The 19473-nt window shown below is 36.6% G+C and overlaps 1 protein-coding gene across 4 annotated transcripts in view; it reads right to left on the reverse strand.

Annotated features, from left to right (window-relative positions):
- Window positions 1-2953: 2953 nt before the first annotated feature.
- Window positions 2954-19473, reverse strand: part of LOC120358357 (ATP-binding cassette sub-family G member 1-like) — a 54025-nt gene continuing 37505 nt past the window's right edge. For 2 of the 4 annotated variants that reach the window (XM_039452395.1, XM_039452396.1), the window contains exons 4-10: window positions 18419-18614; window positions 17990-18137; window positions 15961-16200; window positions 15180-15296; window positions 12067-12327; window positions 6533-6789; window positions 2956-3423 (exon numbers count right to left, since the gene is read on the reverse strand). In XM_039452395.1, coding sequence (XP_039308329.1) covers window positions 3088-3423; window positions 6533-6789; window positions 12067-12327; window positions 15180-15296; window positions 15961-16200; window positions 17990-18137; window positions 18419-18614 — 1555 coding nt within the window. In that variant the 3' untranslated portion in view covers window positions 2956-3087. Of the gene's footprint in view, window positions 3424-6532; window positions 6790-12066; window positions 12328-15179; window positions 15297-15960; window positions 16201-17989; window positions 18138-18418; window positions 18615-19473 lie in introns of all 4 variants that reach the window. The other 2 variants (XM_039452398.1, XM_039452397.1) reach the window with 2 other exon arrangements.

Consider the following 19473-nt stretch of genomic DNA (forward strand, 5'->3'; position numbering starts at 1 on the left):
ACATTTTTCCGAAAAATGACGTCTACCGCCGACATTAGCATTACCCAATGTGCACCACGTGGAGGTTGTCGGTCGGATTTTTGCACATCGTGTGTGTGTGTGTGAGTGTGTGTGTGTGTGTGTGTGTGTGTGTGAGTGTGTGTGTGTGTGTGTGTGTGTGTATGTATGTATCACAGCAGAGATAAGGACCCCGCAGTTCGTCACTTCTGCAGTATTTAATGACTCCAAACCCTCTCTGCTGTGTGTGTATGCGCTCGCGCGCATGAGAGTTCAATAGTGTGTATTTCCTCCTCTCTGATCAATTACTGCTTGCAAGCGTTCTCGCATATTTATACATCTTGCAATACGATCTTGCGGAATGTTGTGCCAAATTTCCGTTAAAATTTCTCCCAATTCTTCTAAATTTCGCGGCTGTTCCTCGCGACGCCTTAATCGTCGTTCCATTTCATCCCAAATGTGCTCGATTGGATTTAAGTCCGGGCTATTGGCGGGATGATTTAACAGTCTAATTGCGTGTCGTTGAAAAAAACGTCGCGTTATATTCGCCGTATGAGGTCGAGCGTTGTCCTGCATAAAAATAAAGTTCCGACAGGTTCGATTTAATAGCAAAACGTGTGGTCGTAGAATATCGTTGATATAACGAACATCCGTCATTGCCGGAGGTGGCAGGATCACTAGATCACTTCGTCTTGTAAGTGATATACACCCCCACACCATCACGGAACCGCCGTTGTAGGATCGTATTGGCATAACGCAACGTCGATCATAGCGTTCATTTCGTCGACGCCAAGTACGTATACGAGCATTATTGCCATAAAGGCAAAAACGTGATTCGTCGGAGAAATATACATTTCTCCAATCCTGTGAACTGTAAACATATAGTCGTCTTAGTCTAAAAAAAATCTCTTTTTAGACAAAGATGACCATATGTAAACATTGCATGCTCAATACAATAAAATTTTGTTTAGTACGCCGGCGATTCTCGCAGTGTGATAAGCGACACGGAATTTTCAAAATGCCGCGTAGACATTTATCGGCCGTAGAAGTTGCACGCATAATTGCGCTTTTGCAACAAGGTTTTAGTATGCGTTATGTGGCGCAAGATATTGGTGCATCTGTGTCCGTAGTGAGTAGAGCTTGGTTACGATATCAAGACACGGGAAATTTTAACGGAAATTTGGCACAACATTCCGCAAGATCGTATTGCAAGATGTATAAATATGCGAGAACGCTTGCAAGCAGTAATTGATCAGAGAGGAGGAAATACACACTATTGAACTCTCATGCGCGCGAGCGCATACACACACAGCAGAGAGGGTTTGGAGTCATTAAATACTGCAGAAGTGACGAACTGCGGGGTCCTTATCTCTGCTGTGATACATACATACACACACACACACACACACACACTCACACACACACACACGATGTGCAAAAATCCGACCGACAACCTCCACGTGGTGCACATTGGGTAATGCTAATGTCGGCGGTAGACGTCATTTTTCGGAAAAATGTACTGTAAAAAATGTATATCTTCAAAGTCTTGTAACTCGGTAAAAAAAAATCGTAGAGAAAACTTTAAAAAAAGCATTTTGTAGAGAAAATGTCATACTTTATGGCACTTGCATTGGATTTGTCGAGAAAAATTTTTTTATTGAGCTACAGGCTGTTAAAAATACGTTATTTTAAGAAAAAAACAGTGTATCTTTTTTGGGGCATAGTACTAAGAAATTGAGAAAATTTTTGAAAACCATTAACAGCATGTTAAAGCTGGAACTTCGAGCTTTAAAATGGTTTTTTGATTTTTTGTCTACGATGATTTTTCACGGAGTACGGATATCATTTGTAAAAAATGCAGGTTTAGCTTCAAAGTAGCGTAACTCGGTCAAAAAAAATCGTAGAAAAATTTTAAAAAAAGCATTTTGTAGGCAAAATGTTGTAGTTTATGAAGCTTTACTTGAATTGTTCGAAAAAAATTTGTTGGTCGAGCTGCAAAGTGTCAAAGATACGAAATTTTAAGGAACAAAACAGGGTGTGCTTTTTTACTGCATAAGACAAGGAAGTTAAAAGAATTTTGAAAATCTGCTGATAGAGCGTTAAAGTTGGATCTTCAAGCTTCAAAATGCTTTTTTTATTTTTTATCTACGATGATTTTTCACCGAGTTACAGTCATTTGAAAATAGCCTAATTTTTGGTGTCTGGAAAGTGTTCCCTATTTTCTTTTGAGTAGTGTATAATATTTTGAAATGATTTAAATCATAATTTTTTCATTTTTTGCTCATGAAAAAATAAAACTTTATTTTTATATAATAATTATAAATACATTTTATACTTACCAGTTTCATATAAGCATCGTACTACTGAATAAAGTTTCCAATTTTGATCCGCAACATCAGTATTTTATAAAATTTTATCAAATTTCTTTCGATCCTTTATAGGTGGCCAAAACACTTCTTTTTTTCAAGGTGTTAACCAAATACTTCTAACGATTGCAACACCACCTCCATCATCAAATTCAGTTATCACATAAGACATAATTATTACTAATTACTCGTATTTAATTGTAGTTAAAAAGTTTGGAAATTCTACACAAAAATCTTTATAAAAAATTATAAAATACATATACAAATATAAAATTAATTTTTAATTAGATTATGATACGTTTTAAATATTTTAATAAAAACATTAAGATTAAAAAGATATAATATACTTAATCTTATTTATTTTTTGTTTAAATTTATAAAATTATTTAATTCTATATGTGCAAAGTTATACATGAATGATATATATTTATCAATATTATTCTATTAATATTATTTAGTAATATTACAATATTTTACTCTATTTTAATTACAAAATAGTTTAATTTAGAATAGAAGGTATATTCACATAAATCTCTAAAAGTAATATTTTTAACATACATATATTTATGAGATTTTATAAAACCTACAATTCTCATTATAACTTCACATGTGATCAGAATTTTTATTAAACAAAAAATAAATTAGTGCTTAGTCAGCTAAATCAATGTTTTTAAATAAAGTTTTATATAGATAACATTGTAATCCACTTCAATAGGTATTTGACTCATCTTCTGAGCTTGCACCAAAGCGCGCTAGCCGTTAGAAAATGCATCAGTACCCCGATGCCGAGGATGAGTACCAGATTATTGATCACGTTTATATCAGTGGCGTTTATCTCGATGAGGAATTTTCTGGGTTTCTTGAAGTAACAAAACAGTTTATCGCACTTCAAGTCCTCTCTGTCGTATCCGTATATAGTATATATTAAACTCTGCAAACCCGCACGAAAGTACGATATGTGGAACATCCAACGAAACAGGTACGGCATATCAATGTAAGGGAAGGCGAAGCTGAATACGGAGAATAGCGTTGCGATTATCGGTCCAATAATGACTGCAATCTGCAAAATTAATAAAATTCTGCATCTAGTTTTCTTCATATATTTAAAATTGAATATTTTAGCATATTTAATTGTAATTTTGAGGATATACATACACACACACACACACACACACACGCACACACACACACGCACGCACGCACGCACACACATACGCACACACGAACGCACACACGCACGCACACACGCACGCACACACGCACGCACACACGAACGCACACACGCGCACACACACACAAACACGCTCGCACTCACTCACGCACACACGCACGCACACACGCACGCACACACGAACGCACACACGCGCGCACACACACACACACACACACACACACACACACACACACACACATATACATAAAATTGTAGGTGATCTTTTAATTTTATTAGGCCTATTTTAGGCCTACTTTTCGGAGTCAGAATAGGTCATTATTTTGTCCAACCCATATATATATATATATATATATATATATATATTGTCACGCACTTTTCGGACGCCGGAGAGCAACGGCGAAGTACGCGATCAAACAAGGTAGCGGAAACGCTACACGAAGCGCGCGCGAGAGCGACGAGAATACCGACAGCTAGATTCCAACCAAATCGCAGAATTGGGCGCCAGACGCGATTACTCCGGTCGCGTCGCCGGGTTCACTTTTCCACGCTAAACGCCAATTCGTATCACGCGATAACTCATCACACGAAAGCGGAATCGTCGCTCGCACGCGGCCAGCTAGCTCCTCTAACCGGTAGAGGGGCGGGGAAGCGGAGACAGGGACGAAGCGGCTCTCTTACTGGAGGAGACGGGTAGGCGAGAAATTAAGCACGATCAGGCCGATATAACAGAGAGAAATAACATGTATTGTAGCATAGGACGGAGACAGAGTAGAATCAAACGCAACGAAATCATCCGTCGACGCAAGCAAAGAACGGAAAAGATAAAGAGAGTTAACGAAAACGAATAAGCGGAACGCGAAATTTTACTTAAGTACTACAATGCTTACGCTAGCGGCGCGAACAACGGCGGTTGGTCCCGCGCGGAACGAGACAGCCAATCACGCGCGCTCGGAACAGCGCGGCGAGAACATACTCGGCGAACTTTCGCTAACAGACCGCAATTAATTCAAACGCAATGCGATCCAAGATACCCGGTGACGGCAATGCCGTCGTCGCGGTCACAATGCACAATTCTCGCGAAGACGCGCGACACGACAACGCACCGATAACGCGGACGGTCGTGTGATCACGACCGTAACACGACTCGCGCACGTGCGCGAGGGCTTTGCGGCTTCCCGGGAAGCCGGTCGTCCGCGTGCTTCTACGGCGGGACAGCCAACGTACACGCGGCAGCCGACAGCTGGGTGCCTCTACAAGGTCTCACGCTTGAGGTGGAGAGCCGACCAAACACCAAGAAGCAAGGTGCGTTCAATCGCCACGCGGCGGACGCACTCGCACACGAACCTAATGGCTCCACCTCAGAACGCGAGCCGGTCGACACCGACAGCTCGTGGCTTTACACGAAGGTTAGAGGGTCACCTCGACTTCCGCACGGTCCTCCTTCGGGTCCTCGGGTGTCCTCAACTCGCTCGCCAAGGCCGGGCACTCCTTCCGATAGCGGACAGGCCGATAGCTGACCGATATCTCGCACTCGCTCGCTCGTCTCCACACACGCTCAGTTCGCCGGGTCGCACGCAAAAGCCAAGAGGATCGCGCTCGATGCGCGATCGATGAGCGCTACCCCTCCTACAGGGTGCGCGATATCCTTGCGCCTAGCGGCGCGGCCTATCAGCGGCCGCCCTTATCTAGCCGTGACGTCACGGCAGCGCAGTGTCGGGTCTCCGCAGGTGTCGTGTGGTCCCCGTCGGCATCCGACATCCTCGTTGTTCTCGTCGTCCCTGCAGACGATCGCAACAGAATTTCCCCGCGACGATTCTTCGCCGCTACCATTCTCGGCGGACAGCCGACATTCGACGGCCCTACTCCTGGCCGTTCGTCCGCCCTGGCCTGTCCCTCGGCTGCGCCAATTGCGAGCCTCTTTTGCGTGGCGCATCGCTGTCACCACATCGAGCCTCGTCCTTCTCTCCGTCGGTTTTCCGTGCGCCGGCCCTGGACGATCGCCTTTTCCTTGTCCTGCGGCTGCCCATCCTCCTCGCTGCGGCTGGTCCTTAGGCGACGTTTGTCGAGGTGCCCGCGGATACATGAAATGAGCCGCGAATAAATAAATAAAACCAATACGCGCCGCAGTCCCGCCGGAGATCTCGCTCTCTCGCTGAGTGCCCGACCCGGTCCCACGCGCCTCCCTGCGCTATGCTCAGGCGGAGGACGAAGTGGCGAGGCAGATAAAACTGCCACGTCACAATATATATATATATATATATATATATATATATATATATATATATTGTTGTGCCCGTTCGACCGAGCTTGAGAAGCTGGCCGAAGGCAGATCTATCGATCGGACAAAAGAAGCGCGGCCGGCTGTTTTTCTGTTCTGGACGCGTAGCTGTCAAGCGATATTTGGATAATTCCGCTTCCAGTAAATTGTATATAATTACTTAATTAAAGTCAGTGTTCTTTTGTACAAAAGAGAGAGTGTAGTTATTTCGTGCTGTATGCTCGCGCGAGTGTTTTTGTGTGCTCGTCTCGTCGAGCATAACAATATATATATATATATATATTCATACAGGAAGTTTATGGATTCGACATTTATTCGTTGGATTTTGAAATGCGGAATGAAAATGAGATTCAGTTTATATACAGATTAGCTATTAGAGACAGAATTTTCAACGACAAAAAGAGATATATAATACGGTAGTTCTACAATAAATTTTTATGAAAGTATTAAAATATTCTGTCTGTTAAATAATTTTTGCAAACTTTAAAGTTCATAACAATAGTGAAACTAATGATGAGTGTGCTTATGAAAAAGAATAAGACATAAGAGAAGTAAAAAACGGAGTAAACTTCTTGCATTAATCATCGCACGACATCGAAGAATAGCTTGGATTTGTAATTTAATTAATCGATATATTTAAATGACGTAACTTTAGATCCGGAATTGGATTTATAGTTTTACTTGGTATCACTTAAGAAGGAAGCAGAAGAAATTCACCTTAATCGACATAATAACACCGATGAAGAAACCCCACGCTTGCGCCGTCAGACTGGTAGCTATGCTGACTAGCATAAACAATATTATACGATTCGTTTCTGCGGGCTGGTCGGTCAACCAATAGCTCACCATCAAATACGACGTCGCACACGCTGCTTGGAAGAATACCTCGACCAGCAATAAGCTGATGTAATACGGCGCTAATCGGTACCAGCAATTGAAATGCTCCTTCATGAGAATCCGCATCTCCAATGGAACTGAAACAAAAAGACATATAAACTTTAATTTGAATACTTATTGAATACCAAATTAATTGAATAAAGTAAGAATTTTTTTGAGCTATTGAGCTTGATGGACCGATTAAACTGTGATGAAATTATTCGGCAATTAATATATTGAATAATATCTGTATGGATAATTCGTACGATGATTTAACGTATAAAAAAAAGATTATGTTAGGGATGAACGAATAATACAGTTAGAAATTTTAAAGTAATTCTGCCAATTGGACTTGTAGTGTTTTCTTTCACTAAAGGAACAACTCAGGGTTTTTTACTCTGATAGTAATTGGTATATTTTAGTTCTCAAAATACAAAGGAATAAGCTGTTAACTGTTAGGCGTGTGTGTGTCTAAAATCTCTCCTGCTAACCTGACATGTGTCTATATCTCGATATCTCGATATCGAGATCTCTCCAGTGACGCGCTAAGTCCCTAGATACTACAGGACTAATCACCAATTAATCTTTGATTAAAAGATCGCTTTTAAATATGCATATGTCAATTTATGTAGATATATGCAGAAATGAAACGCATTTGAATATTGTAAAAAAAATTTTAACTAGTTTAATTAATTTTAAGAGAAAAAAAGGAAATCGTAGAGATCACTTGCTATATAAATAAACAAAATATTTATCTCAATAAATTGTTCGTACAAGCCTTAATTTAATTCTCTATAGTCCTTTTCTGAAATAAACGCGCGAGACAATTATCATTCACCTATAACGTTTAGTTTTATTTAATATTATTTTACATATAATGTGTAGTTTTTACCGACAAAATTACGCAAGGTTTTTCAGCGTACCATTGTAGAACAATTTATTCGAATTAATGGCTGCATGCATTAAGACATCCGTCTCATCCATAATGTCATCAAAATAATAAATCTCGTATTCAATTACTCAAACAAATCATTGACAAATTACTCCAATTGTCAATGTGCTCAAATACGTATTAAAAAGATGTAATAATGTTAATAATTTATTTACGATTTAAATCTGTTTTCCCTAAAACTACAGTATGAACCGAGACAAAAAGTGATTGCTCTTTGAAATTTAATCACAATAGCTGTGACAAAGATATTCGTACTTCTTGACCTACATCTTGGAGTAATGAAAACCAAGCGTTCACCAATACGACATACCGCTCGATGCAGTAACAGTGAAGATAATTATCGTCAAGCAACGTTACTTTGAACATTTTGAAAGATAAGTGAGATTGGTGACGACCGTTCTGGACTGTAACGATTGACGTTTTTTTAACTGCTGGTGACATTCGGAAATATGTGTATACACACGTCTACGGCCTCTGTATATGCGCGCGTGGATACAACTTCGGAAATCAAGTTAAATAAGCCTAGAGTGAAATCTACTTTTATTACAGCAGATTGCATGAAATTATAAAATAAAGCAATGAAAGAAGCTAGTGAAATCTTTCCTTCAATATCATTCGAACTAGCGCGGCGTTGTAAAGATAACACACAAAAACTGTTAATTCTCGCTTAAAGTCAAGTATCTACACACTGACTTAGAAAATAAAAATTGCAGCATATTGCCAATAATTGCGACCGTATTAAATTCATTTTTTTTTTAAAGAATTCGCGAACGTAATACGATGGCAACGTATTCGGTTGAAGTAATTGCACTTCACATCTATTAAGCTATCTTAATAATCATAATTAACATGATAATTTCTAATTCCAAGATAAAAGAATTAATTGTAAGAAAATCTTACAAATTTCATTAGAATTACGTAAAGTTAAATCTAAAATTAAAAAAATTAAATCAACTGAAATTGAAGAGGTTCAATAGATCTAGTTTTCTATTGAAAGCGTACAATGCACACCGCAGACGCGTTTAATAATTGAATTTAAACACATAAATTAAACACGTAAATCAGTGCTGTCAGCTACTTGCAACTTTCGGCCGGATTCTTCGACGCACGCCTATTGCTCCCCTCCCGCCGCTCGCGCCTTAGCAACCGCGCCGCCGGACGGCGTAACTAAGGAGCGCGACACATCGTCTCAGGACCGTGCGTAATACAAAAGTTATAAGATCATGAATCATAAAACAGTCTAATTGTTTAATGTCTAATAATTCTACAAATTTATTGTTTTTTCTTGATATTTTAATAATTACATTTAAGTAATATTTTATTATTACATAATTAAATAATTATTATAATAACTTTTGTAGAATTATTAGACATTAAACAATTAGACTGTTTTATGATTCATGATCTTATAACTTTTGTATTACGCACGGTCCTGAGACGATGTGTCGCGCTCCTTAGTTACGCCGTCCGGCGGCGCCGTTGCTAAGGCGCGAGCGGCGGGAGGGGAGCAATAGGCGTGCGTCGAAGAATCCGGCCGAAAGTTGCAAGTAGCTGGCAGCACTGCCTTAAACACATAAGTGGGTCTGAGTAACCATATATGAAATTTCGAACGCTTGCTGTGTGAAGAATAAGGAGGTTCGGACCAGGATGTAAAAAAAGTTTGAAATCTCCTCTTTTGATTGATCAACCCTTTTGGTCAATTAAAATTCGAACGAAACGTCAGCAAAGTTTTATTAGGGTCAATGCGACTCATATAGTGTCTGAGTGAAACTTTTTTGTGATTAAAAAAAAGTGGATAAAACATTTTCAAACAAGTCCGTTCGCATATGTTAGCCTGTCTAAAATTGAAATACTATAGTGCAGTGAAAAAGACTTAAAAAAGATTAACTTTATGTACAAGATTAAATAACAATACAAATTGTTATTTACATGTAAATAATATAAAATTTTATGTGGATCAGCGTTTCACACATACATCACGTCTGATAAAAATGAGAGTGAGTATTCGTCTCGAGGTTACAAGTAGCTGCCAAACGGTCACTGATGTATGAAATGGAGAATTGACAAGAAGATCTCCCGCGGCTTGGCCGCCTAGCTGTGGCGCCAGCACTCACTTTCCAGTGAGCAATATGTTATTAGAAAGAGTTTTTAACTTATTCATTTTTGAGAGGTGGACGTCGTCTAACACCATCAGAATGATAATATAATGATATCATTATGTTATCCAATGCGTCGATTTTAGAGGAGAAAAAGACTTCATATATGTGACATCTAAAAGAATACGACAATCTGACTTCTTATAAATATCATCTAAAGGAGCAATTTGACTTCTTATAAATGCGGTCTAAGGGAGCACCGTATATTGACTTCTTCTAAATGTGAAGAAAATGTTAATATTAAAAATTTTTACACCGAAAACAAATATTTTATTTTTTAGTGGTACCTTCTTGATTCTGAAGAATTTGATCTCTTATATACGGCCTCGAAAAGATATTCTAAAATGTAGAGGATATCGAATAAGCATGGGAGGCTAGATTTAAGACAATCCTCTTAATACTAAAAAAAATTTCCTCTTTTAGCAAATAACATGCAATAAAAATAATTTTTTTTTAGTTTTTTAACAATTTTATTATTTTTATAGCTTAATTCTATATTGCATATAAGACTCCTATTTCACTAATTACAATTACGCACTATTTTACAATTTTTAAAAACGCATCGGCGCCGACGGGATTCAAACCTACGATTTCGGAATAGCAACCTAACACTGAGCTAATCGTACACTTGTAACATCTTTAATAACAAGTTATATTTAAAAAAAGCTAATTTAAATAGAAAGGAACTTGCGTCGTGAGTACTGCCCAAACACTAGTTTTTCGTTTATAATCGTTTATATTTTTTTAAATATATGTTCAATTTGATTTTTAACACTTAAACACGTAAGTGGGTCTGAGAGACCCCATATGAAGTTCTGAACGCTTGCTATGTGAAGACGGAATGAGATAGAAAGTTCGGACCAAGACGTAAAAAAAGTTTGAAATCTCCTCTTTCGATTGATATGATTAATCAACTTTTTTGGTCAACTAGAATTTAAACGGCACGGCAGCAAAGTTTTGTTAGGGTCAATGCGAACCATATAGTGTGTAAGTGAAACCTTTTTTGTGAGTACTTTACATAAAAAAGCTGGACAAAATATGTTCGAACAGGTCGGTTCGCGGATGTTACTCGCATACTCTGTCTAAAGTTGGAATACTATAAAATGCTGTAGAAAAAAGAGTTTTTCCGAAATATATCATAAAACACATCAATTTTCAATTTTAGACACGATTTAATTAAAAATACCTCATATTCGCCTTGTTACATAAATACATTTTTTAATAGTAATGACAATGATATAATTTTTTTTAAGTATGAATCTTTAGCTTTAAAACGCCGTACTGTAAAATCTTTAAAAGTTTTTTGTTGCAAAAATATGACTTTAAAAAAAAAAGTGGATTTTTAGATGCCCAAAAATACCTCATTTTTTCTATGTTACATAATTATACTCTTTAAAAGAAATGACTTTGCCAAATTTTAATTTAAAAGACTTTTTAACTTTAAAACACCGTATTTGAAAGTCCTTAAGAGGATGCTATAGTGACCGAAGAACTTCCTCGACGTCGGCATTGCAGATTATTTTTTGAGGGAGACCAGGTTATCGCTCTTTGTACAACGTATAGATCAATCTTTTTTTTTTATTATTTCGCCATCTGCGAAAAGACCTATCAACTACAGTCACTACTCTGCTTGCCATTGTTTACGTGCGCTAAGCGAAATTTGTACACGTACAACTGTTTACATGTTAAACTTTTTTGTTAAGCTTTTGACTGGAATGACACACAGTCAGTGTTATTCGTTAGAGTTTTCTAAAGTGCGGCCTGATCTCATTTCATACATATGAGCTACAGAACGTTAGTAAATGACAAAAGTTAACCTCGGTTGACAGATCCACGAGCCAAAAATAGATAAATTTTTAACTTTTGTTTGATTTTCTCGTAAAATTTACCAGCCCGCACTTTGTTTTGGTGCGTACTTTTATTCTGTAAAAGGATTTTGTGATCTGTAGAGCCAATTCGAAAATTAATGAACACTGTAATGTGTCGGTAATTCCCGTCACTATAGCATCCTCTTAAATATTTTTGTTGCAATCTGTTGCATTCATTGCATATATCCTGCCCCTCGCATCGCGAAATTCACACACAGTCTACAATGTGTTTAAGGGTTAATTAGCATATCATTATTACTGGTCTTTTGTAGACAAAAGAAGATGGGTATATTTTTAAAAACATTAATTAGAGTATTTTCTAATATTCTTTTTTGAGTCGTGATTGAATATCTGCTCAAACAATTTAATAACCCTAGATAGACCTAATTAGCTACTTACTGGCGAGCAAAGCAGTCATTTTTCCAGTGAAGACGAGGAACATCAATGATCCGTATAAATAACCATAATTTCCTAGGGAATTAGCTTGATAACCGATTCCCATGTACAGATATCCGAAAAGTACGCCAATTAACAGATGACAGAGCAGTCGTTCCAGTAGTAAAGAATAGTGTCTTTTCAAGCTTAGAAGTCGCCTCTTGCACAAAAAGTAGCATTGCGTCAAGAAACCGGCAGGCAGTGGTGGTTCCTTGATTTTATCTGCTGGGATAATACATATAGTATAAATTAACATTATAATTACTGCTGCAGACTAAATTTTTTTGAAGTTCTTCAATAATTTACTATTTTATGTGCACAAAAATATTAATATAAATTAAAAATAAACGTTTCTTAATATATCCGTTAGCGCGATCAGAGAGAGAGAGAGAGAGAGAGAGAGAGAGAGAGAGAGAGAGAGAGAGAGAGAGAGAGTGGGGAGAGAAAGGGAGGGAAGGATAGAAATAGAAACAAGTCATTGAAGGAAATCCTGTTCATCATGAATAAAGCATGAGAATGTGAAAAATTATTTATAGATTACCAAATCACTTTAAATTAATGAGTATTTATACACAATTGTAATAAGAACACATAACTGACAATAAGTGTCTATAGAAAGATACAGAGAGATGAATTATTCTCTCGCGCATTTAAGTACCGCTAGTATAAATATAGCATTACTAGTCTATACATCATGTTTCGGATTCTAAGCGTTCAAGCTGCGTTCCATATATTGGGTGTACAACTTAGTTCAATCCGTTTTCAAAAGATGGCTCCAGGTGCTATAAATAGTTGACGACGACAGCTGATTTTTGTTGTATCGTGAAGTATCAACATCTGTTAACCAAATATTGTTTACAAGCCTTTGAGTTTTGCATAACAAATTTAATTTTTACTGCGTTGAAAATGTTGAGTATCATTTCAAATAAGCACCATTTGCGACAATTTTGATTTTCTGTTTCAATTGAAAGAACAGTGCAGTTAAAGGGCATCGAATGCTTGTGGAAGTGTATGGTAAATCTGCACCATCGGATAAATCTTGCAGAGAATGGTTTTGACAATTTAAAAGTGATAATTTTAGTGATGAAGACAAAGAGCGTTCGGGTCAACCAAAAAAGTTTGAAGATGAAGAATTAGAAACATTACTCGATCAAGATTCGTGTCAAACGCAAGAAAAGCTTGCACCAAAATTGGAAGTTACTCAACAAGTTATTTCAAAACAATTCAAAGTTGCGGGATACATCCAAAAGCAAAGAAATTGGGTTCCATATGAATTGAAACCGAGAGATATTGAACAATGATTTTGCATGTCCGAAATGTTGCTTAAACAGAACAAAAAGGAGTCTTTTTTGCATCGAATCATTTCCGGGGACAAAAAATGGATTCACTACGACAATCCAAAACGCAAAAAATCATATGTAAAGCTCGGCCAACCGGAAACATCAACACCGAAACCGAATATCCATGGTGCCAAGGTAATGCTCTATATTTGGTGGGATCAGAAAGGTGTGATCTACTATGAGCTGCTAAAACCTAATCAAACTATCGCGGGAGACTTCTACAGGCAACAATTGATCCGTTTAAAGCAGTGCTGACAGCTACTTGCAACTTTCGGCCGGATTCTTCGACGCACGCCTATTGCTCCTCTCCCGCCGCTCGCGCCTTAGCAACGGCGCCGCCGGACGGCGTAACTAAGGAGCGCGACACATCTATGTCTAATAATTTTACAAAAGTTATTATAATAATTATTTAATTATGTAATAATAAAATATTACTTAAATGTAATTATTAAAATATCAAGAAAAAACAATAAATTTGTAGAATTATTAAACAACATTAAACAATTAGACTGTTTTATGATTCATGATCTTATAACTTTTGTATTACGCACGGTCCTGAGACGATGTGTCGCGCTCCTTAGTTACGCCGTCCGGCGGCGCCGTTGCTAACGCGCGAGCGGTGGGAGAGGAGTAATAAGCGTGCGTCGAAGAATCCGACCGAAAGTTGCAAGTAGCTGACAGCACTTGTTCAAAGCGAGCTATAGCCAAAAAACGTCCAGAATATGCAACCAGACACTAGTCTATAATCTTTCACCATGACAACGCTCGGCCTCATGTTGCTGTTCTGGTTAAAAACTATTTGGAAAATAGCGGATTGGAAGTTCTGGCTCACCCGCCTTATAGCCCAGACCTTGCCCCTTCTGACTACCATTTGTTTCGAACGATGCAGACCGCTTTGACTGGAATACACTTCACTTCAGAACAAGGTATCAAAAATTGGATTGATTCATTCTTGGCTTCAAAAAATACATGCTTCTTCCGCGACGGAATCCATAAATTGCCAGAAAAATAGGAAAAAACTAATGGCTAGCGATGGACAATACTTTGAATAAGGTATTAATTTATTTTATTGTTCAAATAAATGCGTTTTTCAAGCAAAAAAACGGATCAAATTAAGTTGTACACTTAATATAAAAATAAGAAAAAAAATTATTGAATAAGCGAGGTCCATAAAAAATTCATTAAAAAAGTTATGTCAAAGAAAATAAAATGTGTCGCAAACAAAAGAAATATTATTATTAAAAATACAAATTTATTATGTTCTATTTCAATCGTTTTTATCGACGATTGTTGGATGCAACATCTTTTATCTGAACGTCAGTTCCATGAAGTACATACATGTACAGGAGATTAATTATTTTTTACAAAGTGTTCTACGGACTGATAAATCAACTGTTACGAGAAAAAATGTTTTTAATTTTATTTTGCTAACCATAAATTTCCTAATGAACATGCCATAAAACATGATTGCACAATCTCTTGGCCTTCAAGAGCGTTTCAAATTTCAAACGGCTAGATTTTTAGATATTTATTGGCTATAATTTGTTATAGACCTTATACTTATGTAATAATTATGTTATTCTTACCAAAGAAACTGGCGTAGTTTCGCAGTTTCTTGAAACTAAAAATTTCACAGAATGTAAATAATCTGCGCGTCGATAACAATTTTATCTACTCGAAATTTACAATTAAATTTATAACGTAGAAATAAAATTCCCGAAAAAGAAGCGACCTTACTTTCTTCAGGCTGCCTCGCGGTAAGGGCGACCTGCTTTTCATCGTTCGGTATCGTTTCCGCCGCCGCCACCAGCTTATCGAGCTCAACTCCGTATTCGCCGATCGCCACCTCAATGACTGAAACATATTTAAGGATTCGATTTTAAAGCTATGCATTATTTCGAGAACTATATGATTATTCGCTCTTATGTAGCATGCTTTCGAAGTAAATGTTGACCATTTTAACACTTCGCCGCCGAGCGCACTGTCAGTACATTTGCAATCAACTTATTCAAACACGTCGTTATAAGACTTTGACAAGCGACTATTCTTACTTCGTTATCTTGATGTTTCTATTAGAGCGCTTACAATATAAATAGACGATGTTATCAATAAAGATCTGAATCATCACCCACTATATGTATTTAATGACATTTGTCGGCAATATCAAACACAGTCTAGATTTTTAACTTTAACTTCTTCAAAACTATTACCTAATTTATTTAAGACCGTTACTACACTCTCGTGTGTGTGGTGAGTCAAGCTGCTCTTCAGTGATAACGTGCAATTTATAATAATTCGCTTTAGATATGGTTTCGCTGTCTTGGAACGGGCCACCTGCTGCCTTGGTCCGTTTCTGCAGAGTGCGATTTCGTATTCCATCAGCTACATTCGCCCATAAGTAGCTCATAGTCTCAAAAGCGAGAGCGAGAGAGAGAGAGAGAGAGAGAGAGAGAGAGAGAGAGAGAGAGAGAGATAGCCCAGACTTTAAGATTGCTCTAATTGTTCCAGCTGTACGTACCGAAATCTGCTACATTGTAATTAAATGGACATTGGGCGCCGACGGAAGCCAGGTGTGGTATCAAGGATCTAACCGGGCCTCTGTATATGCAATGACCATCGGCCATCACGTACAGGGAATCAAACTTCTCCAGAAGTGAGGCGCTCGGCTGATGAATCGTACAGATTACCGTACGCCTTTCTAATTCCGCCAATCGTTTCATGAGAGCGACGCATTGGCTAGACGAGAAGGAATCCAGACCTGAAAGGTAAATAATTCTCACTCTATCCTAGAATGCGATAATACATATTCTGCGATAAACGCATTTTGAAATCGTTTTCCGCACCCAACGCATCGAGCAAGAAATGAGATTCGAGCGCAATCCCCTATTCTTGAACATATATCGCATACGAAAATGGCAGTTTCGTATATGACTCTCAATATTTGATTTTCATTCCTGGAGGCCGATTCTCAAAAAATATTGCATACAAAAATACTAGGGAACTCTATAATATATGTAACGTATACTATAATATTTTCGTATATTTTTATAAACGTTATTTTCCAAGAATACGGCCCCTGAATGATTACTACGCAGTCGTATTCGAAAAGTACCATACGATTTACACCGTATGGGTCATGGCATTTAAAATAAAGATACATATGCGATAAATAATCGAAATTCTGCATAACAGTGAAAATTTTATATAACAATGGCAGCTTTAAAAAGGTTAATTCATTTTAAAGTAATAAATATTTTGGAAAATGCAAACATTGTGTTCGAAAAATACAGAAAGAATTCAACGTAATGATCAATTTGAATTAAAATGGAAAATGTAAACATTGTGTTCGAAAATACAGAAAGATTTCAACGTAATGATCCATTTGAATTAAATAACTTAGAGTTTGTAAGATTATTTCGTTTAAATAAAAATATAACACAAAGAGTAATTGATAGAGGAGAAGAAGGTAATATGGTATCCATTTTCATTTTATTGAATAACTTTGTTTATAATTAATATTTTCTATTAAAACTTGAAACGATTACATTTGTCAGAGTGTTGTTTGACAGATTCTAGATTCAAAGTAATGAAATATTTATTATTAAGAACTTGATTTAAAAAATTTAATGCATTCTATAATCAGTGAAAGAAAAAAGTGATTGTAATATAGCTATCCATAAAAATAATATTAAAAAATTAGTTTAATTTAAAAGAAAACACATTACTTTGTTACAAAATTATATATTTTTAATTTTCCATTGTTTAGAATTTTCCTGCGTTCAAAAGCTTTAGAAATATCATCAGAAATTTCATTAAAAATATCATTTTATCCCTGTTTAATATTAAACAACAAGCATTAAATGATGTCTCTAATGTTTCTAAACACCGGTCTTTAGAATGACAATCGATTTTTCGAAAAAATATTTTGAGAAAATATTTTGCTTAAAAAACCATATTAACAAAATTCTATGTTATTGTTTTAACTTTGTATAACTCAAAATGTATAGGGCCAAATAAAAAGTTAAATAACGAAAAAACGCTCGAGTGTATGTACCTTTGTGTGATAATACACTAAAGTTAAAGAATAATGAAAAAGTGTATGTAATTAAAGGTTAAAGGTGTACCTTGAAAAAGTTTAGAAGTACTCAATAGTAAAAATGCCTTATAACAATTGGCAGTCATTATGTATTGGCATATTAGCATCACTAAAAAATGACAGGCTACTAAACGAATAACTCCATAAGCAATTGTTAGAATACGTCACTTAATAACGGAAATAATAGGAGTAACCATATTGTCTACAGTAGCCATAATACCCTCTTTCCCTCTATAGTAGAGGAATATAGTAATCCAGTTTCAAGATCAACAATAGATTCGGAACAAAAGATAAAAAAAAGCTGTATATGTATATCGATGTAAATACATATTTATACATAGGTATGTATATATATATATATAAATATATATATATATATATATATATATATATATATATATAATTTAAATTAAGAATTTTTTATCATGTAATCGATATTCCTAATGCTTACCAGTTGTTGGTTCGTCGAGGAATAATATTGAAGGATTAGTTAGGAGTTCTAAAGCGATATCAAGCTCCTTTTTCTGTCCTCCCGATAATTTTCCGCATAAAGTGTCGTAGCAATGGCTCAGCCCTAGCATCTCCAACAACTCTGAAACCTGCACACGTACAACAAGAGTAAAAACTATTCTATTTCTATAAAGTTTCATTTTTATAAATATAATTGCAAGGCGCAGCAATATTCAGATCAACATTCAGATAACAATGAACATAACCCTTAAATTAAACGCGTCATGAAGAAAGAAGTTTATGAGAAGCAGTCGTGGATCTTTCTTAAGTTGCCTTTCGAAACTGAACATAAGATCTTATAAATAGGGGTCAGATTTCGGAGAAGAATTTACGACGCAATAATTAAAGTGGACAGACAATTGTGACAAACCTGAGTGTGCTTATAAGCGGAGCTGATTGTGCAGCCAAGTTTCAAATGAGCGGCTAAAGTCATGGTTTCTCCGACGGTGACGTATGGTGTGAGAATGGTGTCCTGGTGTATGTAACACGACATCCTCTTCCATAGTTTGCTCTGTAGTTCACGGACTTTACCGTTGATCCGAACTTCTCCGCTCACACCCTTTACCCTATGCAATGCCATCGTTATATTTGTATATGAATAGTTACGTTGCTAAACAAATATTGTAAATTACTGACTGCCTTCTGGTGAAAGATTAGAAAAAAAAAACATGAGATAAAGTTACATAATAGTTATAAATGTATTCAACTTTGCGAGGATGTTAAAGTATCGCAAATTACGGGCATTTACAGACATTACTACATATCTTCGAATTTACATTACAAAATCACAAAAACTTTTTTTAGAATTGAAATATGCGTAAAAAGAAGATGCGCTCAGGTCAATTTTACAAGAAAATCGAACAAAAATTTAATAAATCATTAAAAATTTACTCGTATATCCGTCACCTAAGGTTTACTTTACCTTAAAGGTGGAAGGTCATATAAAATCGATTTTTTTTATTCCGTGTATTTTTATATATGTATTAACCCTTAAACACGTAAGTGGGTCTAAAAGACTCCATATGAAGTTTGGAACGCTTCCTGTGTGAAGACGGAATGAGATAGGAGGTTCGGACCAAGACATAAAAAAAGTTTGAAATCTCCTCTTTCGATTGATATGGTTGATCAACTTTTTTGGTCAACTAGAATTCGAACGGCACGGCAGCAAAGTTTTGTTAGGGTCAATGCGACCCATATAGTGTGTAAGTGAAACCTTTTTTGTGAGTACTTTACATAAAAAAGCTGGACAAAATACGTTCGAACAGGTGGGTTCGCGGATGTTACTTGCACATACTCTGTCTAAAGCTGGAATACTATACAATGCTGTAGAAAAGGGAGTTTTTCCGAAGTATATCATGAAACACATCAATTTTCAATTTTAGACACGATTTAATCAAAAATACCTCATATTTGCCTTGTTACATA

Source organism: Solenopsis invicta, chromosome 8, assembly GCF_016802725.1.
Source record: "Solenopsis invicta isolate M01_SB chromosome 8, UNIL_Sinv_3.0, whole genome shotgun sequence".
In the NCBI taxonomy this organism is placed as follows: domain Eukaryota; kingdom Metazoa; phylum Arthropoda; class Insecta; order Hymenoptera; family Formicidae; genus Solenopsis; species Solenopsis invicta.